Source organism: Dreissena polymorpha, chromosome 2 (genome assembly GCF_020536995.1).
Source record: "Dreissena polymorpha isolate Duluth1 chromosome 2, UMN_Dpol_1.0, whole genome shotgun sequence".
In the NCBI taxonomy this organism is placed as follows: domain Eukaryota; kingdom Metazoa; phylum Mollusca; class Bivalvia; order Myida; family Dreissenidae; genus Dreissena; species Dreissena polymorpha.
The window spans coordinates 7,709,724-7,723,175 of record NC_068356.1 but is presented as its reverse complement, the minus strand read 5'-3'; the positions used below and the strand labels follow the sequence as shown (position 1 = coordinate 7,723,175).

General features: G+C 34.1%; 1 protein-coding gene across 1 annotated transcript in view; it reads right to left on the bottom strand.

Annotated features, from left to right (window-relative positions):
* LOC127865630 (uncharacterized) overlaps window positions 1-9,305 on the bottom strand; it is a 114,779-nt gene extending 105,474 nt beyond the window's left edge. The window contains exon 1 of the mRNA XM_052405513.1: window positions 9,119-9,305. Within this exon, the coding sequence (XP_052261473.1) occupies window positions 9,119-9,199 (81 nt within the window). The 5' untranslated portion in view covers window positions 9,200-9,305. The remainder of the gene's footprint in view (window positions 1-9,118) is intronic.
* Between the last annotated feature and the right edge of the window lie 4,147 nt (window positions 9,306-13,452).

The window sequence follows — 13,452 nt, the reverse complement described above, 5'->3', positions numbered from 1 at the left end:
ACGAGAAAAACATTGCATAACCGGCCAGCTATGTAAATCAAAGCGCTGAAGGCACTGAAGTTGTTCGCTGTTGTCGTCCTTGATTAGCTTGTGCGCATTGCACAGGCTAATCAGTGTGCACATGCTAATCTTATCAGACATGCATTAAGCCCTGTTTAAAGCAGTCAATATGTACATATTTCAATGATAAACACTAGACTGGCCGATGCCGTCTTACAAGCTTGTAAATACACACTGCAGTAGTAGAGCAGACGCTCCTAAGCATTCGTCGTCTGCAGTACAGACAGGCAGCGGTAATCGTTCCTAGCATAGTGAGTTACTGTCCTTAGCGTAGCTAAGCAAGCTAAGCACATACTGATTTGCAAAACATGCTCTTTAACTTTAGTCGGCCGCTAAAGCGACCAACTAAAAACGACGAATATTTGTAGCATGATGCAATCAAGTATTTCACTGTGAAACATCGACAGGTGGTTATGTTGTGACATAAATACCACTTGTACAAAATCAATATACTGTGAACAGATCATTTGCAAGCCTTACAAACGAAGGAAACTCTATTAATTAACAATTCATCATAATGAGATAAAATGTCCGATCGTCGGCCATGCTTGATGACGTAGTTTGTCAAAACATCCGTTTTGGACCATTATATATGATTGGTTATTGGTGGTTGCTTTATATGTCAGTTCATTGTAGACGCGGACACCTATTGTAAACAAAACAAGAATGTGCGTTATTAATATACAATATTATACAATGTTCTCATAATTCCTCTTAGTTTGAATATTAATGATCATACTTTTTTATATTAACTTTTAGCGCACAGGAACTGTGGAGGTTTTCAATTCATATCTCTTCATGATACATGTTTATTGCAAGCTGAAGAAAAGGGGACTAACGGGCGAAAAAACTTCAATTCTTCTTTGAATAACACGTGAACTCAATACAAGGGAAACAATAAGGAAACATATCAAATAAAAGTTTGTAGGAACAGCCTCCCTTTTTATCAACATCATTTTTCCTTTTTCTTTTGGAATGTGTTTATTACAGAAACTATTTATATGATTATGAAATGTATATACACACTGTAAATGCCTTTTTAAATATTCCTTTGTGTTTAATTATCAAACTAGTCATCAACACGTATGTAAACAAAGTAATGAGATAATAGACAATTATTATTAAAATAAAGTTTGACAGGCAATGTACATGCAATATGTTAAACCTAGTAATTGTTATTATTTTACCGGTTATTGGATTATAAAGCCCAGTACATCGCAATCATAGAATTATTTTCCACAGTACTACTAATGTTTCCAATACAAATAAATTCTGAAAATTGAGGGAATGTTATGCCTCAGACGACTTTTCTATTTGTATGAACACTAATGAATTTAATGACCTTGCAAGTATGGATAATATTGTTTTTCACGTCTCGGGTTCCGTTATAATATCATAAAGTATATAAATATCACACGAAATATTGCACTAATTCGAAAGCATAAATTGTCAGCTATTTGTACCACGATACAGCCCTCCCACCCAACTGTATCAGTATTATATTTCAACAATTATTCTTCTAAGTGTACATATCTAAAGAAAGTGAAAATGTTTTTTTTCCCGGAGTCGAGTAAAAACAAACAGTTGGATTCAGTATTTAGTATGAATAATAATAAGTGAATATATGATAATACATTTGTAATATTGATATGACATTTTAAACTCAATGATTTGTAAAATATATATACCGTCCAAATACTTCTATTTTCAGAAAGCTATTGTATGTTAGCATTATTTAGTCATCGTAAAATATTGCTTAAGTTTAATTATATGACCATAACTCTCCAATAGAAAGCGATAACCATTACGGTTATTTATGAACATAATGTATTTAATTTTAGAACAGATGACAAATTAAACAGTGTACGGTGTAAATGTGAATGGCAAAGTGGTGTTATTACCTATATAAATTTTATGCTATCACAAATTAGAATATTTTACAAGAAATAAGTGGGTAACAAGACATACTTCTCCATGTTGTGTGTGAATGGCTGTGATGATGACATATTAATATATAGTTTTAATTGCGTTTCAGTTTCAGCTATTGTGGCATTATATAACAGTCATATTAATTATTTTCGTGTTTCGTCATGTTTTGCAATATGCTTAGAGCTTATAGCTCGCGTCTGTGTGTATTGTTAGTGTAATTAATAGTGTAATTAATAGTGAGATTGCTAGTGTTATTACTAGTTTTAGTGTACGCGAATCGGGTCTTTAATCATACAACTAAAAAGATAAAAAAGAACTTGAATGAACACGATACTAAATGGATGAGTTTGCATTACTACGCATGTGAATATGCGATTTCCAATTATCAATTTACGATAGATGCAATGGAGCTGCTAGTATGTGTCACCATGTGTTTATATTATGTTTGTGTTACTGAAACAATTGTGCCTGCACGCTGCCTATATCAAGGCATTGTATTGTATGTTTATATATACATCAATAATGCGGTTATCTTATTAACTCACTCCGATAGAAGATATCCCAATTGCAGCCTTAAAAGTAGCGACTCAGGTAAACCAATCATCCTGTTTTGTAAAGGGAGTAAGGCTATAAACCATTAAAATAAGTGTAGGAATGAATAGTCTTTCTTTGATCATATCCTATAATGGGAAAACCTTTCATTTGTATTTTTTATAAACTGAATAAAGTCAGTGTTCTGCATTTGATACGATTATTTAAACAAGGATGATGCTTGTGTTCACCATAAGTATATATGGCGAAAAGAAATATTCCCCAGGATGTATTATTGTTAACATTATAGTATTATTCAAATACCTTTCCACAGAAAATGAATCACACAAATATTTTTATTTCTACTATGGATTGTTTTTGTACTAGACAAATATATCAATTCATATGAAGTACTTAGTGCATACCGTACTTAATAAAATACAACATGAGAAAGAGAATCAATTGACAGTCATTTACCGAACCCCTTCTAGTTATTAACTGTTTTGGATGACTAGATCTACCAACCATGTGAGTTGAAATATAAAACGATGAAGGCCATAAAAGACACTCTTCGCCACGCCATCACTGTGGTATAATACGTTGTTGAGACTGGTGTTAATCTATTTAGGGCCGCTCTCAGCACATCACGATATGTCCGTTGAATGCTGCTGTATTGCATGTATTGCGGAATATAGTATGTTTTATACACGCGCAAAAGGTTTGGTCTAGTCTCTAACTAAAAATTCCAGCATCTCCTGGAAGAAGGCAACATCCCATTCTCAAGTTAAAGTGAAAAACATTTTTCGAGTAAATTTAGCCCTAAGTAATGTTTTGGCGCCCTCAGATGTAAATAAACGATTTCTTTTTGTTTTTCATTTAGTCCTGTTTATATAAGTGTGATTTTTGTTTAAATCTTTTGTTCTCAAAGCTTCTTTTTCTGCCACCCCATAACCCAACATGCGCCAGACACCTGGAAAGATGTGTATGACTTTTGTATCCTCTTTTTCACTAACTGGAGAGACTCTGAAACTGATGACTTTGATTCAGGTTTGGATTTTCTATTTCTGGATTGCAGAGCCTGGAGGGAAGACAGATAATCTGAGACAATTATCGACTTTGAAGTTATATTTTGTGTGGCCCGCCAGGGAGAGCTATAAAGCATCCTCTTCTAAAAAAAGAGTTTTCTATTATTACAGTTGTGTACTGAGCTCATCTAAAGACCTGAAGTTAGTATTCAGATTCTGTTCAGAAACAGTGTCTGTTTTTAAAGAAACATAGCCATGTCTGGATGGTTGAGTCATATTTCAGAAGCGGTGCAGGGGGAAAGAAAGAAGCCCTTCTTTATGTTAAATTGTTGCCAACAAATCATACTGTTGTTTTGTTTAATTAACAGAGATTCACAGACTTACTGTAATTATAACGCTCTAATTAATATTATATGGAACCCTCTTTTTTGAATTTGCTGGTAACGAATAGTACCTATGTGGTTAAAATCCTTTCTTTAACCTGTACTGCTTTCAAGAAAATCTTAATCAGCAACATCATACTTTTGTGATATAGTTTGGGAAACCGGTATACTTTATCCCACCATCGATGAGTCTTTACGTGAGACTTAAGTATCTTTAGAAGATATTGTTGCATAATTGATGTCTAGATCTTGTTCGCAATAATGCATGCCTTGGGTTTACGTCAGTGTGGTCGGAGACTAATTAGTTTGTTGACAGTAGATGCACGTGTCCAACTGTCTTCAGTCCGTTTTTATTGAAGATCGTGACCAGATTACGTGATAAATTGATGTTTGTTGTCGTGTATACTTGCCAGATGGTAAATACGCAAGTATATGCAAGTTCAACGAGGTAGTCTGATCCATCAAGTTGACATGTTTATGTAACGATACAAGTATATAAATATTGCTTCTTTGGTCACAAAACAATAACGATTTAACCCATAGGAGCGACGCTAGAGGTTTTTCAGGACCCAGCCGGGGTGGGGTCTTGTCTGGGTGATTTACAAAGATTTTGTTATTTCTTTGAAACGTTACTAGTTACTTGGAGAATTAAATGGACTTTGAAATATTGCATAAACAACTAATTTAAAGAATTTTATGGACCTGCTCTAAATATTTTAACATGTAAATCTGAACCACTAATCTTTATCAAAAACTTAAATTTCATACTGACTAGTGCAGACACGCACGCATTATTTCTATAAGATTTTAAATACACGTTGTAAGTAAGTGGTTATTTGATCCTTAATGAGACGTTATAAGATGTTATCAAAAATGATATGAACTGCGCGCACAAACCCATATAGCATGCAATCAGTTAAGTTACCGTAAATTGAATGGCTTTCCGCCAGTTTAATAACGTGATATAGAAACTGATAATAATGGATGCAAAAAGTTTGCTTTTTTTTAAATAACCGTTGGGTTTTAATGTTTCTTTGTTAAATAGATATTTTGTTTGAACATTCATCACGCGAACGGATGTATTTTTTATATATCACACCAAAGTTATTTCGAAATGTACGTGCGGTTCAGAAAGCATACCCTGGTTATGAACTTAAGTTAATGTTTTTTATACGTATAAAAGCATTAATAATAGTTTGTATTGGCGCACCTGGGAACGAAGCGTTTAAAGTAAGCTAGTGTGGTCATCATTTTCCACATTTTTGCATCTAATCTCGATTCATCTTGGCTAAACATGTTTTGCGTTTGAACCCGAGTAACATGCGTCTAAAAACAAAGTTACGAATTCAAATTATAGAAAACATCGATACCATTTTGAACGCCATATGTAAGGCTTAATATGAACGCCACTTGGTCAGAATGATTATCTTCACAATATCTAGACAACGTTTGGCATGAGTTAAATTCGTCATAAAACTAGGTCACCAATTAAAATCTTAGAACATAAACGTATTACCACTCTAGTAGCCACATTTACTATTCAAAATCTACGATACCCAGTTCGAATCAGGGTACGTGTGTCCAAAAACTAGGTCACAAAGTCACAATATTATAAGGTAAGATCTTAGAAAAATAATGTTATTACTTAAAAAGACACATTTATGATTAAAACTTGGTAAAACAAAGGCCATTATTTTAATCTTGACAATATTATAGTCAATACGGATCTTGTGTAATCACCATGAAGATCACCAAGTATTTACATTTTTCGCTTAACGCTCCCTACATTTAAATCATTTTAATAATATTCGCTTTTAAATGTAAGTTATATGGTTGTATTGTTATTATTAACTGTAAAGTGCACACATGACCATGGCAGGCAAGAGGCAGACGCGACCAGCTTCAAGTACCCGGGTGCAATCCCGTGCAAGGATGGTACACGCAACGCTGAGTATAAAATATGAATTGACCTGGCGACCGCAGCGATGGCCAACATTAAGCAAGTTATAAACAGACAGCCCAATCAGCTTCCATACAACGCAAATGCTGTACAAGTACAACGGAGTCTCGATTTTAATGTTCGTTTGCGAGACCTGGACATTAAAGCCGGACACAGAACGCCTGATACAAGATTGAACACAAATGTCTATGAAGACTGATCCGCATCTCCTACTTAGAAAACAAACCTAAGAGACTGTCCGAAACATTACAGCAGTGCGTACTAATTGGCTTACAAAAACTCCTTGTGGCGACCAACAAACGAAATAAGATGGTTTTGTTTGGATACTTCACCAGGCACGACTATCTGTGCAAGACTATACAAGCGCACGCCAGAGGGATGTCGCCGTCCAAACTGTCAGAAGAAAACTAGATGTACAATATGAGAGAGCGGAGTCCCTTCGCAGGAATGAGCTACTCCCAGCATCCCACAACAGACCTGACTGGCGTAGGGTCGTTGTCCCCCCCCCCCCCCACCGAACGTCCAGATTGGTCAAGTGAATAAGTATGATTATTCTGTTGTGTTTAATATGTGTTTTTTTTTCCGCATGTATACGTTCAGAAATTATCATCTCCGAAATTCAGTTCGATTTAAAAGTATGCTGGCTTTTAACGATGTATTTGATTTCAAACAAAACCAGAAGGTTTGTATTTGTTTTATTCTTATCGGCTGTAAATAAGTGGTCATGCAACTACCATGTATTTTCGTCTCTGCATAAAATATTATAAATGTCACCGAAATCTCTCGCAACCCCTGGGTATCGTCTTAATGTGAACATTCTTTTATAAAGATTTATAATTTACTATTCATAGCAATTCAAAATTCAGTCACCCATTTGAGTCGCTTGATAAACCGCCTTTTTATTTGCGCATACAACTATGATGCGAGTATTTACGCATTGCTGCACATAAATTAGATATAGGTTTAATCTTAAGAACAAATCTCCTAGACTAAATTTATCATGTATTTGATGTAAAACGAATGTTAATGTTACCTTTTAATAAAGAAAATGCGTTCATACGAATTTTGTACAAACCGTCGTTTTTTAAATGAAAGATATAGACCAATCTGGAAAGAAAAACAACTTATGTCGTTACACATTGATAACTAGTTGATACGACATTTTGACGTTATGCCGAGAGTTAAAATGGTTACATAAAATTGAATAAGAGTTTATTTTACTTGTTCACTAAAATGTCTATTTTACCATGCCCCCCGTTTTTTTGCCAAAAGCTATTTTATTAATCGTTTTCTTTATTTTTCGTTTAACTGCATAAGGTACCAAATGGAAGTATTTAACTGTTCGATCGTCTCATACAGGAAAATGTTATTGGTCACATAGTTTTCCCGTTAGCCAGTAACAATTTCTTTCTCAAGTAAATAATATCGACTGAATGTTTTCAATATATGAAGAACGGTAATCAGCTTGGTGATACGGAGCAAGTAGAAATCTCACAAAAATGACATTGTAGAAAGATTATTGATCCTCGGAAACCATACTCTTGGGTGAGCTGAATTAAGATACTAGCTGTGTTCGGTTGGCTAAAATAATTGTCAATCTGTAAAACGTTATTACAGCTGAACGAATTTTAAAACTGATTTTCTTTGCCTTTCGTTTGTCTTCCATGAGTGAAAGCAGAAACTGGATATAGGCACAGGCCATTGTTTTTTTTAATCAATTACGAGGTTAAAGGACAAATTCTTGGCCAGTTGAAAGTTTTGAGAGTTCAGTAATTGCAATTTATAAATGGTTTAGCAAACATTTCCAGTTAATAACTCTTATTATATCGAAAATACAATGCAACTATTTTTATTTCGCTCTGTCGCGAACATAGGGGCCGAAATTCGTAAAACAACTGATCAATTTTTTAAGCCTTCGAGTAAGGTCTCAAATATTTAACAGGTATAAAGATATTGGATTATGTACGCAATTTTCATTTTATATAATACATGTATTATTGTTCGGTATTGTTATTTTCCCCGATACACTTACGTAAAACTCTTTACTACAGTAACTGTTTTACTTGTGCCCATTTAAAGAGGTCTTCGGCGGGTCATTTCAGATGGGTTGAAAAGAGGGGATTGAAAAAGATCCTTGCTTATTTTATAGGGTTACGATTTTTCTTGCGTGCTATAAGTACGTTGTTTACATTGTGCAAATAATAATGGTTGTCATGCATTATACATCAAGTGGTCGAGTGGCTGATATTTTAACAAGAGTCTTGGATTTTGCACAAGCCTGCGTTCCAGCAGTGCAATCGTGCAGCCTCTTTAAATGCAATACTTAACATCTTTCCGGAAATCAGCACGGTAGGCATGCCGGAAAATAGTCCTTTTGATTCCATCGCGTCTGCTTAGTGCAAAATCAATAGGATTGTTTATCATATAAACTAGTATTTGTATTTAATCAGCTGGTAGTTTAATTTAGTAAATTTATAGTTTTATTTTCATTTAGCTGAGCGTATCTTATGTTTTTACTAAACTGTTATGGTGTAACGATCAGTGTTGAAGCTTTGCAAATGCTGATTGTTTTTCTCACGATTGGTTTTATCTTAAATCTTAAATTCATCCAAAGAGTGTCATGAACGTCTTACGTGATATAGTGCCAAATATGGCTTTATATGACACATTTTAAAAGACGATTTATCATGTCTAGCACAGCTTTGTTAAAACGTGACGGGTGAATCCGCACACAATTTAAGTTTGCTAGACTAAGTATCGTTATTCTCAGCAAACTTTTTCAATGAGTTATGGATATGTTTTAAAGTTATTAGTATACAAATGAATACCTCGCCATCTATAAACTTTCATATTCTATCAAGTTATCTATGTATTTACGTAAAATCGTCAAACAAATTAGGCGAACGAAAAATCATAAATATGTTCCTTTCATGTAACAATAAAAAGCTTTACTGCTTACAGCATCTAAAAGCTGAAGCATGACAACATTGAACATATCCAAGTGGACACGCCTTTCTGCAATCACAACCAAACGATACCATACAATTAAGTTGCTGACAAGTGTACTAACATACTTATAGAGGCGTTAAGACACCATCATACTCAACACTTCAAGTGTTGTAAGTATATTTCTAACTTCTTTAAACAACAAAATATACTTTACATGTAAAAGGGATTTGCAATAGCAAACAACTTTTGTGCTGAACATAAGCTGAAATAATTCAACTCACCCTTTTCTTGCCAACATGGTTTGACCAGACATATGAAAACAACACAAAGAGCACAAGTCCAAATATGGCGAAATGCTTCATGTCTAAAACCCGTTAATATCGCTTTTGTAGTCTTCAGATTTGGATTTCAAAAAACCGTGTCTTTATACCCTCTCACACGGCGGTAAATGCTGTGTGCAAAAAGTATCATTTCCACGATTTCATTTTACAACGTCGTTGAAGCGGAAACAATTTAACGGGGTTGCTCATCCGCACAAACCATGTACATCGTATACTATTTTATTTACTTCATGCGATGAAAGTTATAACCTGAAGTCGCTACACATAGGTTTGTAGTAAGTCGTTACACATAGGTTTTTATAAGTCGCTACACATAGGTTTGTAATAAGTCGCTACACATAGGTTTGTAATAAGTCGTTGCACATAGGTTTGTAATAAGTCGCTACACATAGGTTTGTAATAAGTCGCTACACATAGGTTTGTTTTATTTGAAACGTTGGCGTTTTGAGCATATGAGCCTTGTTCTGACAAAACTGGGCTTAATGCATGTGCGTAAAGTGTCGTCCCAGATTAGCCTGTGCAGTCCGCACAGGCTAATCAGGGACGACACTTTCCGCCCAAATTTGATTTTCGGTAATGAGGGACTTCCTGGAAACTAAAAATACCATAAAAGCGGAAAGTGTCGTTCCTGATTAGCCTGTGCGGACTGCACAGGCTAATCTGGGACGACACTTTACGCACATGAATTAAACCCAGTTTTCTCAGAACAAGACACATATTATTTAGCACACTTAGACATAAAATGGATCAGAGAGAGGAACTTGGTACTGCATGCCCGCTACTGGTAACCGTTACTTATACTGTATTACTAGAAATAATACCGTGATAGCGTGCAGATTACCACATAACCATTGGTACATAATACCGTATTACCGTATAGAATACCGTATGGCGTAATTTATACCGCGGTTCTGTTATACGATATGATTTTTTAAGTATAAGTACTGAATACTGGCTGTGACTGGATGTTTTGACAACTGACCCCATTTTAAGATTACGTGTCAATCTTTATATGAATAGAAACACGTTGAAACTTACTTTTTTCTTTAATAATAGAAGTCAAAAAGTTTCATTTTTTATTGGAATATCGGCAAAACACATTTGACCATTGACAAAGAAGTAAACAAAGGATAGACAACGTGCATCAGTTAAATACAATTAAGATAATGTAAATAATCACAAATGTTATTAAAACAACTCGAAAAGAGCAAAAACATAATATATGATAAATATATTTAGGATGGAATACAAAATTGATTTAATAAGCAGTAAATTCTTGTATTTTTCATCACGGAGTTTAATGGCATCACTTATGAATCTGGCAACATTGTTTATGCCTTTATTCTTTTTGCAAGAGAGTATGTTTTAAATTTTACTAAATATTGTCAGTTTAATCATACATAATACAATGTATATTGATCATATATCTTCATAGATTGGAAAAAGTTAGAAAGAACTGGTATTCGGATTTAATAGCGTTTGTGTTACATAGTTGACATTTGCGTTCGTCTATAAGCAATATATATGTGAGTCGTGTTCTGAGAAAACTGGGCATAATGCATGTGCGCAAAGTGTTGTCCCAGATTAGCATGTGCAGTCCACACAGGCTAATCAGTGACGACACTTTCCGCTTTTATGACATTTTTTCGTATAAATGAAGTCTCTTCTTAGCAAACATCCAAGTAAGGCGGAAAGTGTCGTCTCTAATTAGCCTGTGCTGACTGCACAGGCTAATCATGGACAACACTTTACGCACATTCATTAAGCCCTGTTTTCTCAGAACAAGGCTCATTTTATAGTATTTATGCAATTCAACACATTCCGACCCTGGTAAGCGTACACTGGCGACTTGCTTTGAAGATTTAATTTTGTAAAACTAATAAAAAATCTATATTTCATCAAGATATAGAATTAAACATCCAAAACCTCTTTAAAGATATGTTAAATAATTAAACGCCAACGCATGAGCAACCCTGAACAGTAACATGACACTACATACAATTTAAGGACTGACTTTATATATGCAAGTGATACATGTAACCCATCGCTTGATACGTCAATAAAACCGTGACAGGAGCTTTATACGTTTCGTTGCATTGAAATTGAAAATGATATGTAAAATAGACCTCTTTAAAGACGCTGTTTCATTGTCCACGCAAGTTCAATTTTATTTGAATTTTACCATTTTTCATTCTAAAGGAAAGTTTCATAAAGATGTTGGTATTTACGTCATGATGTTGTAGACTTTGCAAGGACTAAAACGTTAACTCTTAAACATGCGCAGATGTCACGGAGAGTTTTTAACAATGTCTTAAAAGCGGAATGAATGTTTACCGTATTACGATGCTAAATAATTTCGCAAAAGGAAGTATTGTTTCTATTAAGAATTTGATTAGAGTATACTTTGTTTAATCACACGCAAAATATAAGGGAAGTGTAAGTTTTGGCTTTCCAATAACTTTAAAGTAACATTTTTTAAGGTAACATACTGTGTACTAGATCTTCATTTTGTTTAAGGATATATTACATTAAGAACCAGAAGCTATAAATATGTGAGTTAAAGTATAACTATTAATTGCGGTTACCTCCCCTAGCTGACTCTCTCTGCGTATATTAGAGGCTTACAAAGAAACGTATACATACAGTTAAATAAGAAATAATCAAGTTTGATTAGTACGATATTCACCGAAAGAAAAGCATGCGTATGTGGATCATTATTTTTCTTATATAAAACAATGGGAATCTTGAGCTTCACAAGTAGCAGAAAATATTGTTTTAAAGTAATATAAAAACATCAACATAATCATTCACGCTCTTTCAAACACTAGTTTAAATTATACAATAATATATTAAACAGTAAATATATAATTAATTATAATTCATTTTGAATATCTTGGCCTGTTTAACGGGTTATAATAGATACTGTTCTAAACTTGTATTAAGGATGGCCTTTATATGACAGACATTTATTCGGTTAATGTATTATTCGCGTTAAGTTCGCAATTCTCGATGAGATGAATACAAATGATATAGGATAAATGTCTCGCAGGACTACACATAAAAACGATTGCGTTTGTACACAGCTTTAAAGTCTTCGGTCGTTCTTCTCGTGTACGATTATTAATCAATTCGGATTTTAGCAATACTGTTTGAGATCAGACAGATTTAATTACGATTTACTTAAGTGAACATAAAGAGATGTGCTAAACCGCAATTGAATTATGTCATGCTCATTAAGGTAAATAATGTACACAACCAGCGCTGCATGTAAACACTCCATTCAGACTATTAGCGTTTGATTTTGATAAGTGATAACAATTATTGAGAAAAACAACAACAGCAACTACAGAATGCTATCTCTTGATACACGACACTTTAATGTTAACCAAACAATTATGTTCAACACAAAAATACTATCAACCCAATTTTTTCAATGCTTATCGTTTGTGAACGTATTATGAAAATGGACCGGTGTGGTACTTAATCCTTCTCCTCAACAATGACCATGTAACGTAATGTATTCATTATATAACATAAATGTTATGTTATATATTAGTGTAACAAATGATAATAATCTAAGAAGAGTTATATAAAGAAAATATTCTAGAAATACATCCTTAATCATAATGTAATGTAATGAATATTATTAGTAACATGTGTATATATATATATAGTTAAAATAGAATCTTCGGATGGGTTGTAATGAAGTTTGACAAATGTATGGTTTCATTTCTCCAATGTAGTTCAATTATCGGGAACATCGGATTCCGTTGATTTGTCTTAGTCTTGATTAACAATTCGGCTCATAGGTCAAAATTACTTCAAACCAATACATAACAGACATATTAAGTCCCAATTCAGACACGGTGTATAATTAAATTTAAATAATTGAATATATAAGTGTAATTCCAATTTCCCAAGGTACATAACAGATGCAAGTTCAGATTGAATGTGTATCTAATGTGTATCGGGGTTTACGTAATTGATTATAGAAGTGTTAGGTTTCATATTACCAATGTGGTTTGTCCATAAGAGAACACCGGGTTATATGAGCAAGTATGCTAATGAAAGGAGGCCTCCTGTTCCAAAAGATTATTATCTGCACATGTTCATCACAAACATATTGGTCAACCGTGATAACTGTATATTGCACTTTTCTGCTGCGACATGTGGTACATGCATGAGCGGTCCATCCAATCAACAAGGGTTATTCGAAGGGGTGGGTTTAGTAAATCGGGGACAGAGTAACAGAGTAACAGTAAACCAATCAAGAA